The sequence below is a fragment of the Leucopleurus acutus genome (genome assembly GCF_964270905.1).
Source record: "Leucopleurus acutus genome assembly, chromosome: 5".
NCBI lineage: Eukaryota > Metazoa > Chordata > Mammalia > Artiodactyla > Delphinidae > Leucopleurus > Leucopleurus acutus.
This window is the reverse complement of record NC_139147.1, coordinates 127,327,629-127,349,888: the sequence shown is the minus strand read 5'-3', so window position 1 is coordinate 127,349,888 and position 22,260 is coordinate 127,327,629. Positions and strand designations below refer to the sequence as shown.

The following is a 22,260-nucleotide window of genomic DNA, read 5'->3' as shown; positions in this document are numbered from 1 at the left end:
TACTCTCCATGCCTTCTATGCCAGGCTACCCCACACTATCACAGTGGTATAAATAAGTCACCTTTATGGTAAACTAGATGCCATTACAAAACCAAACCCTGCATGTGGATGCCCACTCTTCATAATAGAATAGATAGAAGATCAGTCTTTTAACTTTGAAAAGTTAAAAGTAATGTGAGTTTATGGCCATGTAATTAAAAGTTTGTTGTCTGATTTTCTGTGCTTGCTAGTCTGGGGACCTCTGATAGGCTGCAGTCCCCTTGGTGATAGCTCTTCCCTTTCCCTGCTTTTAAATCCTTCGTAGCATCTAAGTCTTTGCTAAGAATATTACAGAGCACGTAAATGCTTATAGGTTGATCAGTTGATTAAAAGGTAGGATGAGGTTGCCTACTAAATTTCCTGGTTTGGTACCAAAACCAAAATTTTTAATTCAGTTTAGAGTAAAACTTAACTGGGATCTATATAATGGCCAAAGCTGGGTCTTCATATTTTTAAAATAAATTAATCCTTCTATTCATACCATTTCAGACTCTAGCACTTTTGGAAGAAGAGGAAGATATAAACCAAATCACAGATTATTTCTCCTATGAACACTTCTATGTTATTTATTGTAAATTCTGGGAACTAGATAGTGATCATGACCTCTACGTCAGCCAGGCCGATCTGTCTCGATACAATGACCAGGGTGAGTGTTTCTATGGATGTTGACTTTACTATTTTGAAGAAGGCAAGAGTTAAATTGTGCTCATTCATTATGGGGAATTCCCATTTCTTAAATCCTGTATCTAATCAAGTCCTCTTGAAAGGGCCAAGAATTTTTAAGTAGAAATGAGTGAAGGTACTAATTTTTTATTTAGAAACCAGATTTAGGAGAAGGGGTTTGGAAGTAAGTAAGAAATTAGAGTCTTAGTTTTGATGAATGGGTGAGTCTTTATAGTGATGCTTATTTTCTGATGATGAACTGAATAAGAACCACATCTATGTAAAGTTTATTTGGAAGAGAATGTATATACGCCTTTATAAATTCTCATTTTACAGTATTTATAAACAACCAAGGATGAAAATGTTGTTTCTAACTTGCCAGTGTTTTCAAGGATTCATAAAACCTTTTCTGGAATTTAGTTCTAGAAAAGGTATTTTCTCTGCAGGTGAATTTTGTGTGCTTTCTTTTGTCAGAAAACAAAAAATTACATATTACATGATATTACCCTTCTTACTTCATTTTGATCAGTAGTAAACTTAGAACCTGTTTCCTGCTGATTTAATATTCTTAACCAAGCACCAAGATACATTGATTCATTCTTCTCTCATAAGATTGTCCCTGTTCTGTTCTTAAATGTCTTCTCAGATACTGTGGATTTTTTAAATAAGCCCTTAGCCTTTTAGATGTAGCAAAGTACAAATCTTAAATAAATACTTTGAATTTTGCTTCTGATATTTGGTATATCTGTGACTAGTAGTATACATCTTAAGAAAAGGTTCATTCTATATGTCAGTTTTCATAGAACTTTCCATTTTAAGAAACAGAGTTCTAGCTCACAAAACTCAGGTGCCAACCAGACATCAAGAGGAAATACTAAATTGTACTTATTTGATAAACAAGCATTTTAGTATTGTATTCTTCCTTCAAGTACAGATGTACCTCGTTTTATTACACTTTGCTTTATTGAATTTTGCAGATAGAGCATTTTTTACAAATTGAATGTTTGGGGCAGCCCTGCATTGAGCAAGTCTATCGGTGCCATTTTTCCAGCAGTATTTGTTCACTTCATGTCTCTGTGTCACATTTTGGTAATTCTCACAATATTTCAAAACGTTTTCATTATTGTTATATATTTTATGGTGATCTGTGATCAGTGATCTTTGATGTTACTATTGTAATAGTTTTGGGGGACCATGAACCACACCTGTATGACAGCAAGCTTAATTGATAACTGTTGTTTGTGTCGGGCCTCCATATTCCCTGAGACACAACAATATTGAAATTAGGCAAATTAATAGCCCTACAGTGGCCTCTAAGTGTCCAAGTAAAAGGGAGAGTGGCACATCTCTCACTTTAAATCAAAAGCTAGAAAGCTTAGAGGGGAAGGCACGTTGAAAGCAAGGACAGGCTGAAAGCTAGGCCTCTTGTGCCAACAGTTAGCCAAGTAGTGAATGAATGTGAAGGAAAAGCTCTCAAAGGAAATTAAAAGTGCTATTCCAGTGAACACATGAATAAGAAAGTGAAACTGGGAATTCCCGGGCTGTCTAGTGGTTAGGACTTGGTGCTTTCACTGCCCAGGTTCAATCCCTGGTTGGGGAACTAAGATCCCACAAGCTGCATGATGTGGTTAAGAAAAAAAAAAGTGAAACAGCCTTGTTTGCTGATACGTAGAAAGTTTTAGTAGTCTGGATAGAAAACCACACCAGCTACAACATTCCCTTAAGCCAGAGCCTAATCCAGAGCAAGGCCCTAACTCTCTTCAATTCTGTGAAGGCTGAGAGCGGTAAGGGAGCTTCAGGAGAAAAGTTTGAAACTAGCAGAGGTTGGTTCATGAGGTTTAAGGAAAGAAGCCATCTCTATAATATGAAAGTACACGGTGAAGCAGCAAGTTACCCAGAAGATCTAGCTAAGATAATGAAGGTGGCTACACTAAACATCAGATTTTCAATGTAGATGAAACAGCTTTCTATTGGAAGCAAAAGCCATCTAGGACTTTCATAGCTAGAGAGGAGAAGTCAGTGCCTGGCTTCAAAGCATCAAAGGACAGGCTGACTCTCTCGTTAGGGGCTAATGCAATGCAGGTGGTGACTAAGTTGAAGCCAGCGCTCACTTACCATTCCAAAAATCCTACAGCCCTTAAGAATTATGCTAAATCTCTTCTGCCTGTGCTTTACAAATGGAACAACAAACCGTGGATGACAGCACATCTGATTACAACATGGTTTTCTAAATATTTTAAGCCCACTGTCGAGACCTACTGCTCAGGAAAAAAAGATTCCTTTCAAAATATGACCCTGATTGGAGAGGACTGGCGGTGTGAACACAGCATGAAGGGGTTAGTGCACCACGGCTAGCCGGGAGGGAGTCCGGGAAAAAGTCTGGACCTGTCGAAGAGGCAAGAGACTTCTTCTTGCCTCTTTGTTTCCTGGTGCGCGAGGAGAGGGGATTAAGAGCGCTGCTTAAAGGAGCTTCAGAGATGGGCGTGAGCTGCGGCTAAAAGCGCAGACCCCAGAGATGGGCATGAGATGCTAAGGCTGCTGCTGCCGCTACCAAGAAGCCTGTGTGCGAACACAGGTCACTCTCCACACCCCGCTTCCGGGGAGCCTGTGCAGCCCGCCACTGCCAGGGTCCTGGGATCCAGGGACAACTTCCCCAGGAGAATGCACGGCGCACCTCAGGTTGGTGCAAAGTCCTGCCGGCCTCTGACACCGCAGGCTCACCCAGCATCCACACCCTGCCCTCCCCCCGGCCTGAGTGAGCCAGAGCCCCCGAATCAGCGGCTCCTTTAACCCCGTCCTGTCTCAGCGAAGAACAGACACACTCTGGCAACCTACACGCCAAAGCACGGCCAAATCCAAAGCTGAACCCCGGGAGCTGTGTGAACAAAGAAGAGAAAGGGAAGTCTCTCCCAGCAGCCTCAGGAGCAGCGGATTAAATCTACACAATCAACTTGATGTACCCTGCATCTGTGGAATACCTGAATAGACAATGATTCATCCCAAATTGAGGAGGTGGACTTTGAGCAAGATTTATTATTTTTTCCCCTTTTCCTCTTTTTTTGAGTGTGTCTGTGTATGCTTCTGTGTGAGATTTTGTCTGTATAGCTTTGCTTTCACCATTTGTCCTAGGTCCATTTTTTTTTTTTTTACTATTTAAAAATTTTTTTTCTTAATTTTTTTATTGTAATAACTTTATTTTATTTTCCCTTACTTTATTTTATTTTCTTTTATGCTCTTTCTTTCTTTCTACTTTTTCTCCCTTTTATTCTGAGCCATGTGGATGAAAGGCTCTTGGTGCTGCAGCCAGGAGTCACTGCTGTGCCTCTGAGGTGGGAGAGCCAACTTCAGGACACTGGTCCACGAGAGACCTCCCAGCTCCATGTAATATCAAATGGCGAAAATCTCCCAGAGATCTCCATCTCAACACCAACACCCAGCTACACTCAACGACCATCAAGCTACAATGCTGGAAACCCTATGCCAAACAACTAGCAAGACAGGAACACAACCCCACCCATTAGTAGAGAGGCTGCCTAAAATCATAATAAGTCCACAGACACCGCAAAACACACCACCAGACGTGGACCTGCCCACCAGAAAGACAAGATCCAGCCTCATTCACCAGAACACAGGCACTAGTCCCCTCCACCAGGAAGCCTACACAACCCACTGAACCAACTTTAGCCACTGGGGACAGACACCAAAAACAATGGGAACTACAAACCTGCGGCTTGCAAAAAGGAGACCCCAAACACAGTAAGATAAGCAAAATGAGAAGACAGAAAAACACACAGCAGGTGAAGGAGCAAGATTAAAATCCACCAGACCTAACAAATGAAGAGGAAATAGGCAGTCTACCTGAAAAAGAATTCAGAATAATGATAGTAAAGATGATCCAAAATCTTGGAAATAGAATAAAGAAAATGCAAGAAACATTTAACAAGGACCTAGAAGAACTAAAGGTGAAACAAGCAATGATGAACAGCACAATAAATGAAATTAAAAATACTCTAGATGGGATCAATAGCAAAATAACTGAGGCAGAAGAACGGATAAGTGACCTGGAAGATAAAATAGTGGAAATAACTACTGCAGAGCAAAATAAAGAAAAAAAAAATGAAAAGAACTGAGGACAGTCTCAGAAACTTCTGGGACAACATTAAACACACAAACATTTGAATTATAGGGGTTCCAGAAGAAGAAGAGAAAAAGAAAGGGACTGAGAAAATATTTGATGAGATTATAGTTGAAAACTTCCCTAATATGGGAAAGGAAATAGTTAATCAAGTCCAGGAAGCACAGAGAGTCCCATACAGGATAAATCCAAGGAGAAACACACCAAGACAAATATTAATCAAACTGTCAAAAATTGAATACAAAGAAAACATATTAAAAGCAGCAAGGGAAAAATAAATAACACACAACGGAATCCCCATAAGGTTAACAGCTGATCTTTCAGCAGAAACTCTGCAAGCCAGAAGGGACTGGCAGGGCATATTTAAAGTGATGAAGGAGAAAAACCTACAACCAAGATTACTCTACCGAGCGAGGATCTCATTCAGATTTGATGGAGAAATTAAAACCTTCACAGACAAGCAAAAGCTGAGAGAGTTCAGCAGCACCAAACCAGCTTTACAACAAATGCTAAAGGATCTTCTCTAGGCAAGAAACACAAGAGAAGGAAAAAACCTATAATGACAAGCCCAAAACAATTTTAAAAATGGGAATAGGAACATACATGTCGGTAATTACCTTAAATGTAAATGTATTAAATGCTCCCACCGAAAGACACAGACTGGCTGAATGGATACAAAAACAAGACCCATATATATGCTGTCTACAAGAGACCCACTTCAGACTTAGAGACACATACAGACAAAGTGAGGGGATGGAAAAAGATATTCCATGCAAATAGAAACCAAAAGAAACCTGGAGTACCAATTCTCATATCAGACAAAAGAGACTTTAAAATAAAGACAATTAGAAGAGACAAAGAAGGACACTACATAATTATCAAGGGATCAATCCAAGAAGAAGATAAAACAATTGTAAATATTTATGCACCTAACATAGGAGCAACTCAATACATAAGGCAAATACTAACAGCCATAAAAGGGGAAATCAACAGTAACACATTCATAGTAGGGGACTTTAACACCCCACTTTCACCAATGGACAGATCATCCAAAATGAAAATAAATAAGGAAACACACGCTTTAAATGATACATTAAAAAAGATGGACTTAATTGATATTTATAGGACATTCCATCCAAAAACAACAGAATACACATTTTTCTCAAGTGCTCATGGAACATTCTCCAGGATAGATCATATCTTGGGTCACAAATCAAGCCTTGGTAAATATAAGAAAATTGAAATTGTATCAAGTATCTTTTCTGACCACAACACTATGAGAGTAGATATCAATTACAGGAAAACATCTGTAAAAAATACAAACACATGGAGGCTAAACAATACACTACTGAATAACGAAGTGATCACTGAAGAAATCCAAGAGGAAATCAAAAAATACCTAGAAACAAATGACAATGGAGACACGATGACCCAAAACCTATGGGATGCAGCAAAAGCAGTTCTAAGAGGGAAGTATATAGCAATACAATCCTACCTTAAGAAACAGGAAACATCTCGAATAAACAACCTAACCTTGCACCTAAAGCAATTAGAGAAAGAAGGACAAAAAACCCCAAAGTTAGCAGAAGGAAAAAAATCATAAAGATCAGATGAGAAATAAATGAAAAAGAAATGAAGGAAACTATAGCAACAATCAGTAAAACTAAAAGCTGGTTCTTTGAGAAGATAAACAAAATTGATAAACCATTAGCCAGACTCATCAAGAAAAAAAGGGAGAAGACTCAAATCAATAGAATTAGAATTGGAAAAGGAGAAGTAACAACTGACACTGCAGAAATACAAAAGATCATGAGAGATTACTACAAGCAACTCTATGCCAATAAAATGGACAACCTGGAAGAAATGGACAAATTCTTAGAAATGCACAGCCTGCTAAGACTGAATCAGGAAGAAATAGAAAATTAGAACAGGCCAGTCACAAGCACTGAAATGGAAACTGTGATTAAAAACCTTCCAACAAACAAAAAGCCCAGGACCAGATGGCTTCACAGGCGAATTCTATCAAACATTTAGAGAAGAGCTAACACTTATCCTTCTCAAACTCTTCCAAAATATAGCAGAGGGAGGAACACTTCCAAACTCATTCTACGAGACCATCATCACCCTGATACCAAAACCAGACAAGGATGTCACAAAGAAAGAAAACTACAGGCCAATAGCACTGATGAACATAGATGCAAAAATCCTTGACAAAATACTAGCAAACAGAATCCAACAGCACATTAAAAGGATCATACACCATGATCAAGTGGGGTTTATTCCAGGCATGCAAGGATTCTTAAATATACGCAAATCAATCAGTGTGATACACCATATTAACAAATTGAAGGAGAAAAACCATATGGTCATCTCAATAGATGCAGAGAAAGCTTTTGACAAAATTCAACACCCATTTATGATAAAAACCCTGCAGAAAGTAGGCATAGAGGGAACTTTCCTCAACATAATAAAGGCCATATATGAGAAACCCACAGCCAACATCGTCCTCAATGCTGAAAACCTGAAAGCATTTCCACTAAGATCAGGAACAAGACAAGGTTGCTCACTCTCACCACTCTTATTCAACACAGTTTTGGAAGTTTTAGCCACAGCAATTAGAGAAGAAAAGGAAATAAGAGAATCCAAATCGGAAAAGAAGAAGTAAAGCTGTCACTGTTTGCAGATGACATAATACTGTACATAGAGAATCCTAAAGATGCTACCAGGAAACTACTAGAGCTAATCAATGAATTCAGTAAAGTAGCAGGATACAAAATTAATGCACAGAAATCTCCTGCATTCCTATACACTAATGATGAAAAATCTGAAAGTGTAATCAAGAAAACACTCCCATTTACCACTGCAACAAAAAGAATAAAATATCTAGGAATAAACCTACTTAAGGAGACAAAAGACCTGTATGCAGAAAATTATAAGACACTGATGAAAGAAATTAAGGATGGTACAAATAGATGGAGAGTTATACCATGTTCTTGGATTGGAAGAATCAACATTGTGAAAATGACTCTACTACCCAAAGCAATCTACAGATTCAATGCAATCCCTATCAAACTCCCACTGGCATTTTTCACAGAACTAGAACAAAAAATTTCACAATTTGTATGGAAACACAAAAGACCCGGAATAACCAAAGGAATCTTGAGAACGAATAATGGAGCTGGAGTAATCAGGCTCCCTGACTTCAGACTATACTACAAAGCTACAGTAATCAAAACAGTATGGCACTGGCACAAAAACAGAAATATAGATCAATGGAACAGGATAGAAAGTCCAGAGATAAACCCACGCACATATGGTCACCTTATCTTTGATAAAGGAGGCAGGAATGTACAGTGGAGAAAGGACAGCCTGCTCAATAAGTGGTGCTGGGAAAATTTGACAGGTACATGTAAAAGTATGATATTAGATCACTCCCTAACACCATATACAAAAATAAGCTCAAAATGGATTAAAGACCTAAATGTAACGCCAGAAACTATCAAACTCTTAGAGGAAAACATAGGCAGAACACTCTATGACATAAATCACAGCAAGATCCTTTTTGACCACCTCCTAGAGAAATGGGAATAAAAACAAAAATAAACAAATGGGACCTAATGAAACTTCAAAGCTTTTGCACAGAAAAGGAAACCATAAACAAGACCAAAAGACAACCCTCAGAATGGGAGAAAATATTTGCAAATGAAGCAGTTGACAAAGGATTAATCTCCAAAATTTACAGCCACTTATGCAGCTCAATAACAAAAAAACAAACAACCCAATCCAAAAATGGGCAGAAGATCTAAATAGACATTTCTCCAAAGAAGATATACAGACTGCCAACAAACACATGGAAGTATGCTCAACATCATTAATCATTAGAGAAATGCAAATCAAAACTACAATGAGATATAATCTCACACCAGTCAGAATGGCCATCATCAAAAAATCTAGAAACAATAAATGCTGGAGAGGGTGTGGAGAAAAGGGAACACCCTTGCACTTCTGGTGGGAATGTGAATTGGTACAGCCACTATGGAGAACAGTATGGAGGTTCCTTAAAAAACTACAAATAGAACTACCATATGACCCAGCAATCCCACTACTGGGCATATACCCTGAGAAAACTATAATTCAAAAACAGTCATGTACCAAAATATTCATTGCAGCTCTATTTACAATAGCTAGGAGATGGAAACAACCTAAGTGTCCATCTTTGGATGAATGGATAAAGAAGATGTGGCACATATATACAATGGAATATTACTCAGCCATAAAAAGAAACGAAATTGAGCTATTTGTAATGAGGTGGATGGACCTAGAGTCTGTCATACAGAATGAAGTAAGTCAGAAAAAGAAAGACAAATACCGTATGCTAACACATATATATGGAATTTAAGAAAAAAAAGTTCATGAAGAACCTAGGGGTAAGACAGCAATAAAGACACAGACCTACTAGAGAATGGACTTGAGGACATGGGCAGGGGGAAGGGTAGGCTGTGACAAAGTGAGAGAGTGTCGTGGACATATATATACACTACCAAACGTAAAATAGATAGCTAGTGGGAAGCAGCTGCATAGCACAGGGAGATCAGCTCGGTGCTTTGTGACCACCTAGAGGGGTGGGATAGGGAGGGTGGGAGGGAGCTAGACGCAAGAGGGAAGAGATATGGGAACATATGTATAGCTGATTCACTTTGTTATAAAGCAGAAACTAACACACCATTGTAAAGCAATTATACTCCAATAAAGATGTAAAAAAAAAAAATGACCCTAATTGACAATGCATCTGATTACCCAAGAGCTCTGATGGAGATGTAACAATGACATTAATGTTGTTTACATGCCTGCTGACACAACATCCATTCTGCAGCCCATGGATCAAAGAGTAGTTTCAACTTTCAAGTCTTACTCAAGAAATACGTTTCATAAGACTATAGCTACCATAGGTAATGATTCCTTTGATGGATCTGGGCAAAGTCCACTGAAACGTACTGTAAAGGATCACCATTCTAGATGCTGTTAAGAACATTCATGATTCATGTGAAGAGGTCAAAATATCAACATGAACAGGAGTTTGGAAGAAGTTGATTCCAGTCCTCATGGATGTCTTTGAGGGGTTCAAGACTTCAGTGGAGGAAATAACTGCAGATGTGGTAGAAACAGAGAACTAGAATTAGAAGAGGAGCCTGAAGGTGTGACTGACTTGCTGCAAATCTCATGATAAAACTAACAGATGAGGAGTTGCTGCTCATGGATGAGCAAAGAGAGCAGTTTCTGGAGATGGAATCTGCTCCTGGTAAAGATGCTGTGAAGATTGTTGAAATGACAACAAAGGACTTAGAATATTATATAAACTTAGTTGATAAAGCAGCAGCAAGTTTTGAGAGGATTATCTCCAATTTTGAAAGAACTTCTGCTGTGGATAAAATGCTATCAAACAGCACTGCATGTAACAGAGAAATCATTTGCAAAAGGAAGAGTCGATCTATGTGGCAGATTTCATTGTCGTCTTATTTTAAGAAATTGCCACAGTCACCCCAGCCTTCGGCAGCCAGCACCCTGATCAGTCAGCAGCCATCGACATGCAGGCAAGACCCTCCGCCAGCAAAGAGATTACAGTTTGCTGAAGGCTCAGATGATGGTTAGCATTTTTTAGCAATAAAGTATTTTTAATTAAGTTATGTGTATTGATTTTTTAAGACATAATGCTGTTGCACACTTAATAGACTATAGTATAGAATAAACATAACTCATATGCAGTGGGAAACCAAAAAATTCATGTGACTCACTTTATTGTGATATTCACTTTATTGAGGTGGCCTGGAACTGAAACCACAATATCTCTGAGGTATGCCTATAGTCATACCTTCCTGTTACAAGAATAGCATAAAGATGGAGATATTTATAGGGGTGTCAGGCCAACCTTGTTAGCTATGCACCTTCTAATTACCAGTGGCCAGATCATCTGTATAACGTGAGCTAGTCTCCAGAGGTCATACAAAACCCTGTGGGCTCTAAAGCGCCTTCTCTGGCTGGCATAACCAAGTTCTCATTAAGCCCTAAAATATTGTATATACACATACAGTAACTCATTAGAGGCATGTTAAAGGAATGAAGTCCAGAAAAGCAGGCATCTAGGCCTGCATAATGCAGGAGCCACTGAAACTCTGTGTAATTGCCCACCCACTAATCTGTCCTTAATAGGACAACATGATCTTAAGTTTTAGGAGCTTAAACTTTCTAACTTTAAAGAAAGACGTTCAAAAAGACTTTAGCTTCAGAATTAAATACCACTGCCTTTCCTATATAGCCCTCTTCTGTTCTATTTCCTCTTATTTTCAAATTATTAACCCCATCAACCAGTGCTCAACAAACTCTAGGGGGCCCTTATTCAACATTTGGTATGTGGCCAGGAATGGCAGTGCTGACACTCATATTCTCAGCATTCTTCAACCAAATTAATTAACCTTTATGTTGACTGTACCTAACGCTGTGCAGAAGAGCTAGAGCTGGTAGCTGTTAACTCTAATGATATCATCACTGGTTCTGAAGTTTTAGTGTGCATGCCATTGCCTGGGGCACTTGTTAAAAGAACAGATTCCTATCCTCACTACATCCCTAGGTCTGAGATCCACTGTTATCTCCCTTTTTTTAACTAATGATTTTGGTTACTTTGAACTCACAATGAGGTATGCTGATATAGATTACCTAGGATCTATCATCAAAAGCAACATACTATCTTAAGATATAATCATCCCTCTGAGTAAAACTTACTGATGGAATTTATTTAAAAATTGTATATCATGTTATATCCTGGATTTTTATAGGATGAGAATATAAGAAAAGTATTTGTGGTATGTTTTAGTATCTTTTATAAAATTCTACCTGAAAAACAGTTCTCCGTTGTTTTACTCAAATTCCCCAATAATCAGTTCCCCCCCTTGGATTTAATGCTAGGATAAAATCTGTCTTGTTTTAGGGGAAAAGTTGTCTGGTCTCATTAGATAACAAGATCAATACAAATTTTGTACATTTTTGTCTTAGTTGTCAGGATATTCGGAACCAATTCGATGCTCAACTATATTAATATATCCCAGCTGTCAGGCACATCCATTTGCCTGTTCTTTTTTAAATGATTGATTGATTGATTGATAGAGTAAGCCATCTCAAATTCCTGCTTTCAAGAAGTATGTTATACATAAGTAAAAATTTAACTACTCATATTCTCATCATGGAAGATTATTAAGTTTTAGCTTGTGGCTACTTGAAAATAAATTTGCCAAAAATATTGCCTTTTGGAGCATGTTTTAACTAGCTTTGTACTTTTTATTTACATTTAGCTTCATCGAACAGGATTATTGAAAGGATATTCTCTGGGGCAGTAACAAGGTAAGAAAAAGCATCTGAGTTTTAAAATGAACTACAAGTAAAACTTTAACAATGTCATTTTAGCAAGGCTTCCTGCACAATTTGTCAGTGCTGTAGGTCAGATAATACCCTACAAAACATGCAGTTGTGGCTTCATACAAGATGGAGGTAATTCTTTAATATACGGGCATTAAAATAAATACAGGTAAAAGTATTTAACCTGTATTTAACCTGTATTTAACCTAAATACAGGTAAAAGTATTTAACCTGCTGATTATTTGTATTCAAATTAGAAACCAGATTTCTTTCTTCATATCTACAAATACTTTCTGATTTCATCCTCTAGGCATTTGAAAATAAGATAGGCAATGCAAGGGGTTGCCCTTTGTGAGGTTTCCAGCATTCTATTTTTTTTTAACTTAATTTCCAAAGAAATGTTACTTTATTTCTTAGTCTCTCATAGTACTAAATTTATCTGAGTAATTGCTCAGGAAACTTTATAACCATGTGTTTTCTTCAGGGGAAAAACAGTACAGAAAGAGGGAAGAATGAGCTATGCAGATTTTGTTTGGTTTTTGATTTCTGAGGAAGACAAAAGGAACCCCACCAGGTATGACTTCTGAGTTTCCTTTGCCAAGATTTTAAACACATGAGCAAAGCTTGAAAAATTCATGATGTACACGAGTGAGTGCCAGCTCAACTAGGGGTGCCAAGATGGGTTTGACTTAGTCTCTGCTCTTAGACAATGTACAGCCACAGTGTATCAAGAGAAGTGCTCTTACCTCTGGAAACAAAGGTGAAGTGACATGTGAGCTGGCCCTGAAGGATATTAAGCATTTATATGGAATATGGGAATAGATGCTGTGGATTTTAGTTGTTTCATGATCTTCCTTGTTCAGTAGTAAATTGGAGAGGAAAGAAGAGCAAACTGTGGATGACTAGTATATGAGAACATGCCCTCATTCTCCCGGTTAGAATCATCTCTCCCTTTCCTTGGCATACCTTGATTTGTCGCTGTGAGTTTATCCATCTGTTTCTTACACCTCTGTAACACTGTGTTACACAAGCTAGGAACAAGAAGAAGAGAGGGACATAGATTTTTGTGTCCCTCTCTTCTTTTTATTCCTAGCTTGTGTAACATAGTGTCCTGCACATAGCTTCTGCTTAGTACCAAGGGAGGGAGAGTCTGCAGTCCCTGATGCTGCCTGCTGGTATTACTGACTCAGCTGTCTGCATGTTAGTTCAAAAAGTTATCTAAATGTTGGATATATGGTTTTTGGAAATCATTGAAATGGAAATAAAACTAATTTATTTCATGGCCAGCATGTTGTCCATTTCAAAGATAGTAATTTGTTGTTCATGTAGACAACTTAGAAAACATGGCTAAAGCAGAAGAAAATAAATTTTAATACTGATAATTCTAACACTCAGAAAAAGACACTTAAAAATTGGTATGTGTTGTACAGTCTTTTTCATATAAACTTTTACATTCTCTTTGGACATGTAGGTTAATTAATTCCATAGGATTAGATTTAATGCTTTGGAATGTTATCTCCTAATATCCTCTAGTAGTTTTAGCTAAATAGTTGTAACATCCACTATATTTTTCCTTAAAATAAATTCCGCAGGAAAGGAATTGCTAGGTTAAAGGATGTAGACATTTTTAAGAGCATTTATAAAAGCTATTAAATTAATTTTCAGAAGAACTATCATTTTATACCTTTATCAACAAAGTATTGAGCATATTTTCTATAACCCTTATTCACACTAGGTATCTTCCTCTTAAAAATATTTTCGAATTTGATAAGTAAAGAATTCAGTATTATCTTTTTTGCATTTCTTTGATTGCTAGTGAGGCTGAATTTTTTTTAAGACATACTGAATTTTTTTTTTGGCTGCTTTGGGTCTTCGTTGCTGCATGTGGGCTTTCTCTAGTTGTGGCGAGCGGGGACTACTCTTTGTTGCACTGTGTAGGCTTCTCATTGTGACAGCTTCTCTTGTTGCGGAGCACGGGCTCTAGGCACGTGGGCTTCAGTAGTTACAGCATGCAGGCTCAGTAGTTGCAGCATGCAGGCTTCAGTAGTTGCGGCGCACGGGCCCTAGAGTGTGCCGGCTTCAGTAGTTGCAGCACGCAGGCTCTAGGGCATGCAGGCTTCAGTAGTTATGACACACAGGCTTAGTTGCTCTAAGCAACATGGGATTTTCCCAGACCAGGGATTGAACCCATGTCCCCTGCATTAGCAGCAGGATTCTTAACCACTGTGCCACCAGGGAAGTCCCAAAGCTGAATTTTTTTCATACATTTTTGGCCATTTTTATTTCATCTTAGGTGACTTGCCTTTTCATGTATTTTGCTCATTTCTGCTGGATTAATTTTTTAAGTTTATCATTTTATCACAAATATACATCAAGTATTAAAAATTTTAAAATACATACTTCCAGAAACCTTAATATAAAATTCATTCATAATTCTTTACCCCATAGTTAACATTTAGGTATATGTCCTCCTACCTCCTCCTCCTCCTCCCTCCTCGTTCCCCTCCATCCCCTCCTTTCACTCCTCCTCCTCTCTCTTTCTCTCTGCACCAAGTGAGAAATCATTGTATCATTTAGTGTACAGTTTTGTGATACACTTCTTCATGTAAGAGTATATTTCTATGCCAGTAAGTGTGCATGTTTATAATTTACCATTAATCCATTATTTCGAATGTTTAGATGTTTTTTTAAAATTTATTTTATTTATTTATTTTTGGCTGCTTTTGGTCTTCATTGCTGCATCAGGCTTTCTCTAGCTGCAGCGAGCAGGGGCTACTCTTCATTGCAGTGCGCGAGCTTCTCATTGTGGTGGCTTCTCTTGTTGTGGAGCATGGGCTCTAGGTGCCTGGGCCTCAGTAATTGTGGCACATGGGCCCAGCTGCTCCGTGGCATGTGGGATCTTCCCGGACCAGGGCTCGAACCCATGTCCCCTGCATTGGCAGGTGGATTCTTAACCACTGCACCACCAGGGAAGCCCTAGATGGTTTTAATTACCTAAATTTCCGAAGGTTTGAAGGCTGTGCATCTTTCCGTTTCTTGCCTTTTTGGTGTTCTGTTAACACTCTCAATTTCAATCTTTTATCTTTCATGTTTACTTAATTATGAAAAAGCTTTCCTCAAATAGTTCCCATCTTTTCCTCCTATTATCCCATAGGAACAAATGATATAAATGATAATAAAGAAACTTTATATAACAAACATGAATATATACTTGTTCGCCTTTCTTCTATCAGCTTCTTTAAAAAACATAAATTATATACTATAATAATTAGGACAATATATTATTGGGTTTATAGTATATAGAGATGTGATATACATGACAATAGCATAAAAAAGAGGGATGAGGGAATAGTTATATAGGAGTACCGTTTCAGTATCTCACAGGAATTAAGTATAAATCTGAAGTAATTCTAAGAAGTTAAAATGTATATGGTAAGCCCTAGAGCAACCAGCAGAAAATTAACTCAAAAACACATAGTAAAAAAAAAATCATTAAAAGAGTTAAGTGTCCCACTTAGAAAATATTCACTTAACTGTAAAAGAAAGCAATAGAGGAAAAATTCCAAGACACATAAAAAACAAAAAGTAAAATGGCAGATATAAGTCCAACTATAACAATAATAACATTAAATGTGAATGGATTAAACGTTTCATCAAAACGCAGATTTTCAGACTGGATCCAAAAAAAACACGTTTTCTGGATACAATTCTGTGCTGTCTATATGAGACACAGTTTAGATTTAAAGATACAAGGGGGAAAAAAAGGAAAAGGAAGGATCAAGCTATGCCATGCAAACAACAATCATAAGAAACCTGGAGTGGCTGTATAAATATCAAAGGACATAGACTTCAAAACAAAAATTGTTACTAGAGACAAGGACATTCTATTTCATAAAAGGGTCAATCCAACAGAAAGACATTAAAATTATAAACATATATGCATGTAACAACACAGAACCCTAAAAACATGAAACAAAAACTGACAGAATTGCAAGGAGAAGTAAATTAATTCAACAATATTTGGAGACTTCAGCACCCCACTTTCAGTGATGGACAGTCAGGAAGAAGATCAACAAGGAAATAAAAGTCATGAACAATACTATAAACAAAACTATAAATCAACTGGACCTAACACATATCTATAGAACTCCCCACCTAAGAACAGCCGAATATATCAATATATTCTTCTCAAGCATATGGAACATTCTCCAGGATAGAGTATGTGGTAGGCCATATAATAGCCTCAAAAAATATAAAAAGTGAAATTACACAAATTATGTTCTCTGACCACAATGGAATAAAATTAACAGAAAGAAACTTGAGGATTCACAAATATGCAGAAACAACGCACTGCTTGAATAACCAATGGATCAAAGAAGCATACCTAAAGGAAATTAGGAAATAATTTGAAATGAATGAAAATGAAGGAACAACATACCAAAACTTTAAGATGAGCAAAAAGGAAAACATAGTATACCAAGACTTATGGGATGAAGCTGTAAATCCATCTATTGAAAAAGAAAAAATGTCTTAAATCAATAACCTAACCTTCCACTTTTAGACGCTGGGAAACAAGAGCAAATGAAGTATAGCAAACAGAAAAAAAAAAAAGATTAAAATGGATAAATGAGAGAATAAGAAAACAGTAGAGAAAGTCAATGGAGCCAAAAGTCAGTTCTTTTGAAAATATCAGTAATGTTGATAAGGCTTTAGCTATAGTGATCAAGAAAAAAGGAGAACATACAAATTATTAAGGTCAGAATTAAGAGGGAACATGACTACTGACCATAAAGAAATGAAAAGGATTATAGTATATATGTATTATATATAACAGCTTTATGCTAACAAATTAGGTAGCAGAAAAAATGAACAAATTCCTAGAGAGAGCCAAACTACTAAACTGGTTCAAGAAGAAATTAAAAATCTGAATAAGAAAAACAGTCCCGGGCTGAGGTAGCTTCACTAAAGGATGCTACCAAACACTTTTAAAAAATAACAGTTTTTTACAAACTCTTTGAAAAAATGAAAGAGGAAGGAACACTTCCAAATTCATTTTATAAGGCCAGTATTACCCAGATACCAAAACCAGACAAAACATTACAAGAAAACTGTAAACCACTATCCTTTATGAATATAGATACAAAAATACTCAACAAAATTAGGAAACTTAATCTAGCAAAATATGAAAAAGATTATATACCATGATTAAGTGAGACTTATCCCAAAAATGCAAGGTTACTTTACCATCTAAAAACCAAGCAATGTAACACATCATATTAATAGAACAAAGGATAAAAACCACATGATTGGCCCAGTAGTCTCAGCAAAAGCAGTTGAAAAAGTTCAACATTGCTTCATGATTTAAAAAAAAAAAAAAAAAAAAAACCACAGATTAAACATGGACAGGAATTTCCTTGACCAGATAAAGCATATCTATGAAAAACCTACAGCTAACAACTAGTTAATGGTGAAAGTTTGAATGCTATTTTCCAAAGATCAGGAAAAAGACAAGGATGTCTGCTCTATTCAACACTGGATCCTAGACAGGATTATCAGGCAAGAAAATGAAATAAAAAGCATACAAATTGGAAAGGAAGAAGGAAAATTATTTTTTAATGTAACTTTTTAAATTTATTAATTTATTTATTTTTGGCTGTGTTGGGTCTTCATTGCTGTGTGCAGGCTTTCTCTAGTTGTGGCGAGTGGGGGCTACTCTTTGTTGCAGTGTGCAAGCTTCTCATTGCAGAGCACGGGCTGTAGGCTTCTGAGCTTCAGTAGTTGTGGCACAAGGCTCAGTAGTTGTGACTTGCGGGCTCTAGAGCGCAGACTCAGTAGTTGTGACACACGGGCTTAGTTGCTCCACAGCATGTAGGATCTTCCTGGACCAGGGCTCGAACCTGTGTCCCCTGTGTTGGCAGGCAGATTCTTAACCACTGTGCCACCAGGGAAGTCCCAAAAACTATCAATTTAAATATGATATTATATACAGGAAATCCTAAGAAATCAACCAAGAAACTGTTAGAACTTAATAAAGGTTAATTTCAATTTACAAAATCAGTTTACAAGATTGATAAAATACATAGTATCAGTTTACAAAAATCAATTGTTTCTGTGCATGAAAAATCCAAAAATGAAATTAAGAAAATAATTCCATTTATAATAGCAGCAAAAAGAATAAAATACCTAGGAATAAATTTAACAAAAGAAGCATAAAACTTATACCGTGAGAACTATAAAATATTGTTGAAAGAAACTAAGGAAGATCTAAATGAAATAAAGATATCCCATGTTCATGGATCAGAAGGCTTAATATTGTCAGCATGGCAGTTACTCCCCAAACTGATCTGTAGACTCAAAGCAATTCCTAACAAAATCTCAGCTACTTTTTTGTTGTTGTTTTTGCAATAATGGAAAAACTGAATCTTGAATTCATATGAAAAAACAAAAGGATCAGGGTAACCAAAACAATCTTGAAAAAGAATAAGATTATAGGACTCATACTTTGATTTCAAAATATACAAAGCTGAAGGAAAGACCATGTAATACTAGCAATAAAGACAGACATACAGACAAATGGAATTGAATTAGGAGTCCAGAAGTAAATCCTCACATTTATGGTAACTGATTTTCAACAAGGATCTTAAGTCACAATTCAATGGGGGGAAAAATGTCTTGTAACAAGTGGTGCTGGACACTGGATATCTACATGCAAAAGAATGAATTTGGACCCCTACCTCATGTTATACAAAAACGTTAGCTCAAATGGATCACAGACCTAAATGTAAGAGCTAAAACTATAAAACCTTTCAGAAGAAAGTATAGGAGTAAATTTTCACGACCTTGGTTAGATGCAGTTTCTTGGATGACACCAAAACCACAAACAACAAAAGAAAAAAATGAATGAATTGGACTTCATCAAAATTTTAAAAATTTATGCTTCAAAAAACAACATCAAGAACATGAAGGATAACCCACAGCATGGGAGAAAATATTTTTAGATGATATATCTGATACATAACTTGTATCTAGAATATATAAATAACACAACTCAATAATAAAAAGACAGATTACTCAATTTTAAAATGAGCAAAGGATCTGAATAGACATTTCTCCAAAGAAGATATCTATACAGCCAACAAGCACATAACAAGATTCTTGATATCACTGTCATCAGAGAAATACAAATCAAAACCACAGTGAGATACTTTACACACACTGGGATAGCTATGAATTAAAAGTCAGATAATAGGGCTTCCCTGGTGGCGCAATGGTTGAGAGTCCGCCTGCCGATGCAGGGGACATGGGTTCGTGCCCCGGTCTGGGAGGATCCCACATGCCGCGGAGCGGCTGGGCCCGTGAGCCATGGCCGCTGAGCCTGCGCGTCTGGAGCCTGTGCTCCACAACGGGAGAGGTCACAGCAGCGAGAGGCCCGTGTAACGCAAAAGTCAGATAATAAACAAGTGTTGGCAAAGATGTGGAGAAATGGGAACCCTCATACACTGCTATTGGGAATGTAAAATACAGCAGCCGCTATGGAAAACACTGACAGTTCCTCAAATGGTTATAGTGTTACCATATGACCCAGAAATTCCACTGCTAGGAATATACCCAAGAGAAATGAAAACATATCCACACAAAAACTTGTACACCCATACAAGTTTCATAGCATCACTATTTTCAGAGAGAGGGGGAAGATGGCGGAAGAGTAAGACACAGAGATCACCTTCCTCCCCACAGATACATCAGAAATACATCTACACGTGGAACAACTCCTACAGAACACCCACTGAACACTGGCAGAAGACCTCAGCCCTCCCAAAAGGCAAGAAACTCCCCACGTACCTGGGTAGGGCAAAAGAAAAAAGAATAAACAGAGACAAAAGGATAGGGACGGGACCTGCACTATTTTCAGTAGCCAAAATATGGGAACACCCAAATGTCTATCAATTAATAAATGGAAAAACAAATGTGATATATCCATATAATCTAATATTCAGCAATAAACAGTTAAATAACAGTTTAAATAACTGTTATATATATGTTAAATAACTGTTATATACAGTTAAATCTTAAAAACATTATGCAGATTAAAAGACATCAACCACAAAAGACTACATATTGTATGAATACATTTATATGAGTTGTCCAAAATAGGTAAATCTATAGATACAGAAGGTATGTTAGTAGTTGCCTAGGCCATGAGGGACGTGGAGAGGCAGGGGTGGGGCAGGGAATGATGTGTAAGTGCTACTAGGTATGGAGTTTCTTTTTTGGATGTGATAAACATTAATTGTGGTGATGGTTATACAACTCTGTGGATATACTAAAAAGCATCTGACTATACATTTTAGATGGATGAATTGTATGATATGCGAAATATATCTCAATAAAGCTGTTTAAAAAGAAGAGTTGAGATAATACAAAGTATATTCTCTGACCATAATGGAATTAATGTAAAAATCAATAAGAGAAGGATGACTGGAAATTAAACAACACAATTCTAAATAATCCTTGGGTCCAAAAGAATTTTTCAAGAGAAATTAGATATTCAAAAGATAAAGGAATACTATGAATGACATACACACACATGTAAATGTGGTGACTTAAATGAAATGGACCAATTCCATTAAAGTCACAAGTTAACAAAAGTTGTCCAAGGAGAAATACATAACCTTAATAGTCTTGTATGTATTAAAGAAAATTGAATTCATAGTTTAAAACTTTCTGAAAAAGAAATCTCTCAGCCCAGATAATTTCACTACTGTATTCTTCCAAACATCTGAAGAAGAAATAACAAATTCTGTACTACTTCTTCCAGAAAATACAAAAGGAGGGAACAATTTCCAGCTTATTTTATGAAACCAGCATTACCTTGATACCAAAACCAGACAGACACATACAAGAAAATAAAACTACAGACCAACATCCCTCATGAAGATAGACCCAAAAATCATTAACAGAATACTAGCAAGTGAAAGCTCAACTTCTCAACCTCTCAGGCCCGGCCCCTCTTCCAAAATCAGCAGATGCCCCAAGGGAAAGATGGTCACAAATGCTAGGCTCCTCCTTTCTGGATTTCCTTCTACATCTGGACACCATAGTTCTTCACTGCCCTGTTAATAGTCCAGTGCCTTCAAAAAGGATTTTTACTGCAGATTTTCTCAGTGGGAGGGTTAATCCAAAACACTTAATTCATCATTACCAGAAGCAGAACCCTTCAGATCAACTTTTCATATCTCGAGATACATAACTGGATCTTTACTTATAGAAATATTGCCAAAAGAGGTTTTTAAGTCAAAAGCTTTCTTTTCTGCCTTGCATGTTGCCTTTCTCCTACCTAACAGCTAACATGTTGCTGAGGCCTTATTCTTTGCCAGGTAACAACTGTTTCATATGTGATGGCTTGTTTAATCTTCATATCACTATGAGTTTAGGTGTCAGTGTTCCCATTTACAGTTGAGGAAACAGACGCTCTGAGAGATTGTACATCTACAAAGTGACCTAGCTTGGATTCAAGTCCAGGTCTGTATCACTCCAAATTCTGGACTGTTTATCACTATAAGGTATGGCCTATCATGTGAGACAGCATGTTTGCATGTCTGTCTTCTTACCAGCTAGGCTATGGAATCCCTAAAAGAGCATTCTCTTGGTGTCCTGAAATTCCTTATTGCTTAAGAGACTCAAAATTAGGTATTGGCCTAATTTGTCTCCTTGGCTTCTACTGGCACTTACTAGGCACCCAGAGTATTTGTTCTCAGTGCTTCACATTATCTTACAAAAACAGAATGTGATCAGAAGACAGTTAAACCTCACTGTTGTAAAGTAATGAAGAAAATATCTATACATCAAAATCAAACACTTATTTAAAACGTAGTAGAAATCAGATTTGTGGCTTACGAATGACATGGGTAGAAAAAAATGTATTTCATGAAAGAAGTAATATACTCACTGAAGTGTGATAAGTGCTGTGTAAAATACTACGTAAAAAATTGTGATCTTGAGTCTTTCCTGTGCCT

General features: G+C 37.1%; 1 protein-coding gene across 5 annotated transcripts in view; it reads left to right on the top strand.

Annotated features, from left to right (window-relative positions):
- PPP2R3A (protein phosphatase 2 regulatory subunit B''alpha) overlaps positions 1 to 22,260 on the top strand; it is a 221,723-nt gene that overhangs the window by 142,723 nt on the left and 56,740 nt on the right. For all 5 annotated transcript variants that reach the window (XM_082840028.1, XM_082840025.1, XM_082840026.1 and 2 more), the window contains 3 exons: positions 529 to 685; positions 12,181 to 12,229; positions 12,729 to 12,818. In XM_082840028.1, coding sequence (XP_082696154.1) covers positions 529 to 685; positions 12,181 to 12,229; positions 12,729 to 12,818 — 296 coding nt within the window. The remainder of the gene's footprint in view (positions 1 to 528; positions 686 to 12,180; positions 12,230 to 12,728; positions 12,819 to 22,260) is intronic.